Source organism: Leptonychotes weddellii, chromosome 3, assembly GCF_054177405.1.
Source record: "Leptonychotes weddellii isolate Sample4059 chromosome 3, ASM5417740v2, whole genome shotgun sequence".
Taxonomy (NCBI): Eukaryota; Metazoa; Chordata; class Mammalia; order Carnivora; family Phocidae; genus Leptonychotes; species Leptonychotes weddellii.
The window spans coordinates 8,289,896-8,300,280 of record NC_138371.1 but is presented as its reverse complement, the minus strand read 5'-3'; the positions used below and the strand labels follow the sequence as shown (position 1 = coordinate 8,300,280).

The window sequence follows — 10,385 nt, the reverse complement described above, 5'->3', positions numbered from 1 at the left end:
AAAACTGTACCCCCTAGCTGCAGAATTCTTTCATAAAAATATAAACTGTGCTTCTTTCATTGTATTAAATGTATTACCTTTGAAATCAGAGTCTGCATTTACTTCTTCCACTAGTAGATCAAAGCCCCCTGTAACAAGTTCTGAAGGCTAATGAGATTTTTGTGCTTGAAACCCATTTATCTATAAGCTTTCCAGAAGCATTTAGATACATTATTTTCACCATACAAAGAGTAGATGAGTTTAAAAGATTTTATTCCTTGTCTTTGTTTCAAAAGCTGTATCTAAAACCTTAGTCCCAGTGGATGACCAGTGAGTGGTTTTCGTAAGGGCATTTCTACCAGTTATTTAACAGGCCGTCTCCGAAGGACATTGTCATCTCTGAAATGTATGGAGTCTTTCATTCCTTCCGGCATTGCTTCTCCCCAAACGGAAAGACAGTGCTGCTTTCAAATGCAGTCGTGACCATGGCATTTACAAATGACAGGGCAGGTTACCATACAAAGCGCTTCTCCACAATGTCACGGGCTCCTCACAGCAACCATGTGAGGTAGGCATGGGTACCCCGAAGAAATCTTACAGGAAACAGAACATGACGCTAAACGTGTGCACCATCCATGTATTTTTTTCTGGATTGTTCTATCATTTGAATACACGGCTGAATGAGTAAAAAGAGTATCCCTACCATGTAAAGTAAGCCACATATATAGAAGGAAAAATCATATTTTTCTGTGATGTCATAGATCCAGCCTGCAAAACAAAAAGGAATATGCTCAGTGTAACCTAGCTGATAAAAGTCAAGAACACAATTACTGTGACTGTAAATATTTCTACGAGAATTTATTTATATGTCATGTCATGCCCCAAATATTTCAGTTCGCCATTTTTAAGCCCAGGCTATATAAGCCAGAGTTTCTCAGTGCCTGAGAATGGCAGGCATTTATCTTCCAAGCTGCGAGGGTACCTTACAAAGTGCTTAAGGCATGGAAAGAGTAGCTGGCTGACCCTTGGGAGGATCTGGCTCCCAGCCCTCAGTCTCTCAGGCTGACACAAAGCCAACAGCGAAAAGAGAACCTAATGATTTTCTTTTTTCACAAATATAACCACAAATCTTTTCTAAAAACCTTCAAAACTCTTCTGAAGAAGTTTCTAGGGTATATCAAAAGAGACTGAGTAGAAGGCATTTGAACTTTCATTCACTGTGGAATATTTGAGAGTAAACATCTGTTCTAGAAAGAATAAAATTTTCCATGTTTTATAAAATTCACATTTACAGCTATAAGACTTTAATATTTCTATATACAAAGAACTTTAAATTGCCAAGGATATAGCCTTCAATGCTGACTAAATTATCAGTTTTTAATACTATAATCTAAAACTTTCATATAATAATCTTACTAGGCACTCTGGAAGATACTAGTATATTTCATGGATTCTAAGATATCATGAATTGCATGATGCCTCATTATCTTATGTAGCAACAAGAAAGAAATATCCTTGTCAATTAAAATATGACTCATTGTTTTCCTGGGACTTTGTAAAATGCATTCCAATTTCAGAGATGTTAAAATGTGAAAGAAAAGCCTCAGAAACTATGAAATGGATTAGACTTCAGTGATTAAATCTAAGCATCAGTCACATGTCACGGTCCCCACGTAGCCAAACCATGTGAACTGAGAGGATTAAGCCGTCCACAGGAATTTCATTTATGGTAAAAACACAAATTTTGAACATTCCCTTTTTTTCGTATCAACAAGTACATTCATTAGCAGACATAAGGAAAACAGGAATGATTTAAAGACCAAACGTAGTTTTCGTGACCACTTTTCAAAAAACATCTTTTAAAAAATATCTAACTGGCAAACGAATAATGCACAAACGCAACACAACCTTCTCTCACCAACAAATAGCTACACAAAAGCCACTGCTTTCCTCAAGCAGTACCTCTGATTTCCTGGCAATTGTCTGTCTTCTGCATTTCTGTCTGGTGCGTAATTAACGCACCTGGGTGAGTCAAAGGTCACAAAGAAAAACAAACACTTGACAGCATGAAACATTTATATATTGTAACCACTCAAAAGCTCTGGACTCCAGATACCCTTTAAAAGTTCACCAACATTTTTGAGTTTGTTTATTGTTTGATACACACAAAAGAAGAAAACACCCGGACTCCTGAGATGTAGCTTTAGTAAAATGCTCTATCAGTTTTTCCCAATCTCCGATTTGAGACAAGAGGAACAAGGGAGATGAACCGTCTAATCCAAAAAACAAAGACTCAGCTTCGGAACTGAATCAGAAAGGTGCTATGAACAAGAACGCACCCAACTTGGCTCAGGGTCACCACGGGACCACTGCACGCCTACCTCTTTCCCCTGCAGCCCCAAGCTTAACCATGAGCACAAGCCACAAGTTTTTGGAGTTTCAAACACATTTTCTCTTGGCTCCTTGTCTGTACATATACAGGTCCTCCTTCTGCGGGGGACAATAAGAAACACCATCCCCCTTAGCACACCCTAGCAACCCCTTCCCTCCACCCCATCCCCCCCTTGCCTCTGCAGACTTTGGAACATGCTAAGTAGATTATACGTTGTTGCGGTCGTTAACTGAGTTCATTATATTTTAAAATAGTTTCTTTCCTCTAAAAGTATAAATGTTTGTAAAAGGGTGTCTGTCCTCTCACTCCAGTCTTTAAAAGTAACTCAGGAACTCATGCGTCCATTTTTTAAAAAGTGCCCCCAACTTGACCACACAATTTCATAGGAAAGAATTGGGGGAAGTAATCCTAAATTTTATGTTAAATTAACCCCATAGGTTTTTCTAGTCTATCTTTCAGATTTATTTTTAAAAGACTTGGGATCTTGCCCCTTTTTCTTTGGTGCCTGTTTTAACATTTCTGCCAGTTTGAATTGAATCCATTCCTGCATCAGAGGCAAAGCAGGTCAGGAGAGACAGGACTTCACTCTGTGCTTTGATCCTCAGCACACATGGATATAACTCTTCGGAGAAATGATGTTTCTGACGAGCTACCCACCTCATTCATCCTTCACCACCTCTCCTTACAGATCTGATCTCGGTTCCTTGGTTCAGAGCCTGGCATCCTTGGCAACCCTGATCCAACCAGCAATTCAAATCAGCAGCTTCCAAATAAAATCTGATTCCCTATTAAATTGCATTCACTTTTCCTTTGAGTCTGTCAAATGAGGAATGATGGCTGTTTTTCTTATTAAATAGATATTCCCAGCTTTTGATGACAAACCCTGCAAACTGTTGTTAGAGTGTTATATTTTAGGCAAAGAGGAGGTATGTGTGGATTCTTAGTCAAATCTGGTGGCCACGTTTTGTTATATTTTACACTGGAAACGTCTAGAAAAGTTTGCACCATTATTACATCTTTACAGGAGAAGAACTGAATACCCAACAATATTACAAATGAACTAGATCAAGAAGTTCACGTTGCTAAATGACACAGCTGCAATGTCTGTTCGCTATCTGATTGTATATTCTTCTCCTAAATGGAACTGATTGTCTAACACGCTAGTAAATGGCACCAGATTTCTTAATGCCAGTAGAAGCCACTTTGAAAAATGGAAAACACATTCGTTTCTGAACCCATTAAAAAAGAAAAAGGTAATGTGAACAATAATCTTCCCCGCAGCAAACCCTGCAGGTAATAATTCCTAGCCCACCTTGAGTTTCTAGCAAGAACGTAATGTGGCAATTTGGTCACTCATACTGCCAGTCACTTCTGAACTATGAGGCGTAAAAGGCCGGGCCTGAATCTCATTGCAATGTTGGCTCTTTGGCCTGGAAAGTCAATGAATTAAACGCAACGCAGTTAGCCCATGGTGCCGTTCAGCATTCTTCCGGTGCGTGACTTCAGTGCAAGGAGAAGAAACAAACGAACGAACAGAAGGAGAGTCCCCCGAGGTTGCTGGCCTAGAGACGCACAGCACAACATGGATTTTCTAGTCCCCATGGCAGCCTTTGCCATCCATTCATAGACGGTTCCTAACCGTTAATACAACGGCTTCTACCATCCACGGTGGATGACATTCAGCTCTAGACCCGCTTTGAGGGAGGAAGCTTGAAGCAGGCAGGGGTAACCCCTGATGACTGGGGGCCGGGGATAACTCCCTGCTTCTCATTCTAATTCTCTTCTCTTCCACTCCAAAACGTGCACTGGAATGCTATCCTGCGAGAAGGATGTGACATGCGAATGAGATAGAGAGGCCATGCCAGCCAACTTTGGTACTTTAACGAACATTCATCGTGAATTGCTTAAGCCGCACCTCACAGCTGTGTTATGATGCTGCTACTGAAATCTGGTAGATCAGTGTAAAAATAACCCCAGGCAGACCGTTAGAAGTAGAAAGTACGCCTGGATCATGGAAAGAACCAACAATGACAGATTCCATTCCCACAGACGATACAGCTGAAGAACCTTCAACAAGAGAGTGGATGAGCCACTGATCATGTCCACATCCCCTTAATGGATATTTCAGTTTACCATCTCTGGAAGGTACCATTGGTTGCCTGACCCAACCCCCAATCTCCATTCTTTTCTCTTTTCCTTCCTCTAGTACAGAGGCTAGGAAGCAAAATACAGTTCCCCCTGAAGCTTGAACTAGCTGTGTGACACAGTTCTGGCCAATCAGATGAAAATGGAAGTCGGCTGAAACTGAGCCTTTCTTCCATTTTCCTCCTTGGTATAAATGAGGATGTGGGGCTGGAGCAGCAGCAGCCATTGTGTGGCCGTGAGGCAACTAGCATGAGGAAAAAGCCAGGAGGATCTTGGAGACACTGTCCCAATACCATCTGGTATCTCTGAATTATAGATTTTGGCCTATGTGACACTATTAAATCTCTGCTTAAGCTACCATTGGTGGGATGTTCTCCTACAGCCAAATGGATCCCTGAGAGAGAATTCTACACGAGACTACTGAGTTCCGACTTTACAGCTGCCAATGTAGTTTGCTGCACTGCGATAGTTATTCACTGTCATGTAGAAATGCTGTGCCTGCCTCTGTGCACAGGTGGCCACTGGGTTTCCTAAAGTGAGTCTTAGTTCTTAATCCTTTAGTCAGCCAACTGCCAGTGTTGTCAGCTGTATAGGCAAAAAGCCATGATGTCTTGAACTTCAAATTCTGTGGGGGACTTGAAAGTAAATGTGTTGAAACAAGCCTTCTGCCAGTGGGGTCTTAGGATGGGAGATGACTCTATGATCCCTAGAGAGACCGGGAAGGAAGGGGCGGGGAGGGCTTTGTCCTGCACCCCTGGGGTTCCCTGGAGGAGGTATTCCTGCAGAGGATATGAGAATAAATGGCCAGGAGGAGCCAGACGAGCAGGGAGTGCGGGCATCTGAACAGGTGAGGCTCTTCGGAGTCAGCTTACAACACTGCACAAAACCTCTGTCAGCTGGGACAACAGCCACTGGTCCTGGCCTGGCAGCCCGGATGGCCACCTCGGGACAGCACCTTTGCGTTGATGTTTGGCACCAGCCCAGGCCACACTATGTGGACTCCTGCCTCCAGTCTTCGGACAGAGGGTGGGCCTTGTCACCTTCGTCCAGTACCTGGCCTCTTGGAGATTAAGTCTACCTGCTGATCCTGATGTGTTTTTCCACAAACACCAGGTTCAGAGAGGTTCTGGCTTCCACAGGACCCCTCGGTACCTGGGATTTCTGGTATGCCCATTGCAAGAAGCAAGTTCTCCACTGAACTGAGGTGAACACTTGTGAGAGAGCTTGCCTGGGATGTTGTCACCTGGTGGGCTCTGGGCCTCTGGTGTGCAGAATGCCCCAGCCCTCCCCAGCTGCTCACATCCTAATCCCCGGAACCTGTGAATGTTACGTTACGTGGCAAAGGAGACTCTGCAGATGTGATTGAGTTAAGGACCTTGCGATGGGGGGTCATCATGCATTGTCCCGCAGACCGAATTTAACCCAGGTATCTTTATCAGTGAAAGAAGAAAGTGGGAGAGTCAGAGTCAGAGAGAGGTCTGTGACCACTGCTGTGTCACTGGCTTAGAAGATGCCAGAAGGGGCTAGGAACCACAGATGCAGGCAGTCTGAAGCTGTAAAAGGCAAAAAAGTAAAATAAAATAAAAAATTTAAAAAAGGGATTCCTTCATAGAGCCTGCAGAAAGAACGCAGTTCTGCTTACACCTCGATTTTAGTCCTTTGTGATCCAATTCAGCCTCCTGACCTCTAGAACTAGAAGATTATAAATCTGTATTGTTTTAAGCCCCTGCATTTGTGGCATTTACTATAGCAGGGACAAGACATTGCTATGGGGCTAGATCCAGCTCATAGATGTGTTGTGTGGGACCGACACGCAGTGTTTTAAAGATCTGGAAATGTTACGGTTATCAGGGTGAGCAATTCATTATGTACATAATTGTTGAAGCACTATGTGGTACACCTGAAATTAATGTAATGTACGTCAACTATATTCAATTAAAATTTAATTTAATTTAATTTAATTTAAAAAATCTGGAAATGTCCCCCAAGAGCCCAGAGTTCCTAGGTTTTTCTTGGGGGGAGAAACCCCTAACAATAGAGGATCTGGTAATAATTTTCCATGTTTCTTGGTGACAGAAATCAGCTGGAGGTGGGTAGAAGCTGCCTCCTCCCGACGGGGTAGGGGTTCTGCACTATTCCGTTACCCACTTTGCTAACCTGGCCAACTTACCTTGCAGATAGAGATGAAAGGTTCATCTAGGTTCTGCTTGAAAGAATGACCATTACCTTGCTAACATTTACAAATGAGAAGTTGGGGGAGCAGAATGGGAAGAAAAGGAGCATGTACACAAATGGGAACATCTTTCTTATTTGTCTTGGACTTCAACATATAAATGAGAACACAACCTCACTCTCCACCTGTACTCTAAGCTCTTAAAACCTCGTATGGTTTACCTGCGAAGGGTGGTCCCAGCAGCGCAGAGATGCCATTGGCACAGATGATGATCCCGTAGGCGTTGGCCAGGTGCTCAATCCCCACCAAGTCTTCAGTCACCACGGGCATGAGGGAGAAATAACCGCTGGAAAAGCCTATCAGTGCGCAGATGACGGCCAGGCCAGCGTAGGTGTGCATCAGTGGGAGAATAAAAATACTGAGGACAAGGGTGAAGTTGGCCATCAGGAAGACATTCCAAACGCTGATGCAAGGTAAGTCGGCCACAATGCCCAGGATCACTTTTGCAAAGATATGCACTATTGCTATAATTGAAGTCAGAGGGAAAACATCGTTTTGCTCCGATAAATGATACAAATTGACGATTTCCGGGAGGTGGATGAAAGGGATGACAAAGCTGCTGTATGCAAACAGAGCCCAGAAAATAAAGGCGACAAACATTCGATTGGTAAAGAGCGAGGCTGTGCCAAAGTAGCCCGAGTACCAGTCCCGGAAGCCCCTCCTGACTCTCACGGTCAGCTGGCTGGCGGTCTTGAGAACCCGGAGGGCGCACAGGTTCTGCGTGCGCTCGGCCTTCTCCGGGCCCGCCTGGGCGGGGAGGTCACCCCCCGGCTGCTCCTCGTTCCCGGGCCCCGCACCCTTCTCTTCTGCTCCACCCGGCGGCCCACTTGACTTCGACCCAGGGGAGGGAGCCAGCACGACCTGCGGATCTTTCCCTCCCGCGTCGTTCCGGTCCTTCCCGGGAGAGAGGGGCCTCATGAGCGCCCCGCAGACACACAGGTTTAAGGACACGGCGCCTTGGATGAACATTGCATTCCGCCATCCGTACTCCGCGCACAGGTACTTGAGCAACACCGTCATGAGGAAGGTGCCGAACCCCGTCCCGGTGGTGCTGAGGCCCTGCGCAAGGGCGCGTCTCTTCTGGAAGTACCTCCCCACCATGACCACGGCCGGCAGGTAGGCCATGCCGCTTCCAAAGCCTGCGCGGGTTGGATGGGAAGAAAAAACCCACGGCACAACGTAAATGGCCATATCCAGAATTTGCAGCCCGTAAAGGTCATGGGCATTTCATTATATTCGTTTCTGTGTTTTTTGTTTTGTTGTTGTTGTTGTTGTTGTTTTTAACACAAATAACGTTTGTGAAAAAGGCAGCTCGGTGGGTAAGCACCGTCAGGGTCATCCACGGAAAGCTTCCAGCCCATCATTTCCCTCCAGCACGGGCTACACCAATAATAAAATAAGCCAGCATCCGCACACCGTAATATCAGAATGAATGAATGGATGAGAAGGTAGATGAATGGAAGAATGAATGGATGTTGGGGCCCTGCTGTCAGTGCTAATTGCATTGAGTGCCCAGGACAGTTATTTTTCTACCAGCGGATGGAGAGCAATTCCAGGCAATTTGCAGAAGCCTCAGGAATGAGTCCATTTGTTCACAAATTAATAGGAAGAAGAAAAGGAAGGTACCTATAAATATACCCAGCGACTGGATGTCAAAACCACCTAATACTAATTTGTAGCTCTGATTTTCACTTGTGTTTTTCTTAGAAAATTGGAACAGTTTGTGATTTCCATCGACAAAATTAAAATGCTGGTGGGGTAGACGGTGTGCGTTGGGGGCAGGGGGCATAACAGAACTCTCTGTACTTGTTCTCAATTTTGCCGTGAACCTAAAACTGCTCTGAAAAACATGAAACCTATTTTTTTTTTTAGATTTTATTTATTTATTCATGAGAGACAGAGAGAGGCAGAGGGAGAAGCAGGCTCCCAAGGAGCAGGGAGCCCGATGTGGGACTCGATCCCAGTACCCTGGGATCACGACCTGAGCCAAAGGCAGACGCTTAACCATCTGAGCCACCCAGGTGCCCCATGAAACCTATTTTTTAAAAAAGACAGGAAATAAAATAAAATAAAAAGCTGCCCAAGATGTTGTGGGTTGCATTCTCAACTTCTAGGTACAGAGGGAAACCAAAAGACCCACTTTAATGATCATGGGGCCCCATATGGTTCTAATACTTAAGACTTCCTGACATTAGGACGGCAGCATGATAGTACAAAAGAGACTTTGACCAATGTTGTTTCCCAGAGCCGAAGCCTCCTTAGTTCAGCATCATTGAATAGTTTCAGAAATACTTGATTTTGAAAGGAGACCAGAGTAATCGTACATACAATTATAATACTAATTACCATTAATTGAGTACCAGTGATGGGCCAGTTGCTTTATAGGCTTTATGTGATTGGGTTTTCACAATAACCCAGAAGTTAGCTGTGGCTCTACTTTTTTTTTTTAAGTTTTATTTATTTAAATAATCTCTACACTCGATGTGGGGTTTGAACTGGCAACTCGGAGATCAAGAGTCGCATGCTCTTCGGACTGAGCCAGCCAGGCATCCCTCTGCCTTTTTTCTGAACCTCGTGAAGAGTTAAGTAACTTTCCCAAGATGCTGTTGCAGGAAACTGGAGAATCCGGGGTGGAACTCAGACCCAACTGCACAGCCTGGGCCTTTTCCACTGCTCACTGCCTCTCACCCTAAACCGCTCATCCCCCTGGCTGCTGGCAGGTAGGATTTTGAAGAAGGATTTTGCTTCAGCCTGGGCTTCTAAAAGAAGCCTCCAGAAGCAACCCACCTCCTTTATTTACCTGAGAGCAGTGATATTTACAGCAACTGTCAGAAGTCAATGATCCTCAACCAGTCTTCAGGTGGATACCCTTGTTTTAAGAACAATTAAGCTAGCTTCTAAGTGATTCCCAGCAGAAGTGGGGGCAGGTCCCCAAGCCCCTTTGCAAGCCTCAGTGAGGGTAATAATTATTTGCATTATGGGAGAAATGAGCATGAAGAAAACAGCTATCCTTAATTTTGACTAAACTCTGGATTACTCTTTATGACGTTTAAGTCCACAAAAAAAACAGAATTTCTCATTTCCTAATATTCAAAGAGGCAGAGAAAAATATTTAATAGCCTATAAACACACTCCCTCCTCCCTCTAATTGTAAAGCAAATCTCCTGTACATCATTTCAAGTGCAAATATTTTAGTATAAATCTCTAGTAGAAGAATTCTTTAAATAGCATAATGATTAAACAGCATACTGATAAAATAAACAATTCCTTGATATCATGAAATATCCAGAAGGTGTTCAAATTTCTAATTGTCTCATAAATGACTATATTTTTAAAAAACTGTCTCTTTAATCAGGAACCAAATAAGGCCCACACAGTGCTACTTGTTGATATGAATCTTAAGTCTCTTTAAATTTCTATTTTTTTCTTGAAATTTCTTTTTTTTTTAAAGATTTTATTTATTTATTTGAGACAGAGAGAATGAGAGAGAGAGAGCACATGAGAGGGGGGAGGGTCAGAGGGAGAAGCAGGCTCCCTGCCGAGCAGGGAGCCCGATGCGGGACTCGATCCCGGGACTCCAGGATCATGACCTGAGCCGAAGGCAGTCGCTTAACCAACTGAGCCACCCAGGCACCC

The 10,385-nt window shown here is 43.9% G+C and overlaps 1 protein-coding gene across 2 annotated transcripts in view; it reads right to left on the bottom strand.

Moving 5' to 3' along the window:
• Positions 1–235: 235 nt before the first annotated feature.
• The window catches only part of SLC16A14 (solute carrier family 16 member 14), a 28,143-nt gene continuing 17,993 nt past the window's right edge, over positions 236–10,385 (bottom strand). For both annotated transcript variants that reach the window (XM_031035828.2, XM_006740529.3), the window contains exons 4-5: positions 6,911–7,888; positions 236–747 (exon numbers count right to left, since the gene is read on the bottom strand). In XM_031035828.2, coding sequence (XP_030891688.2) covers positions 596–747; positions 6,911–7,888 — 1,130 coding nt within the window. In that variant the 3' untranslated portion in view covers positions 236–595. The remainder of the gene's footprint in view (positions 748–6,910; positions 7,889–10,385) is intronic.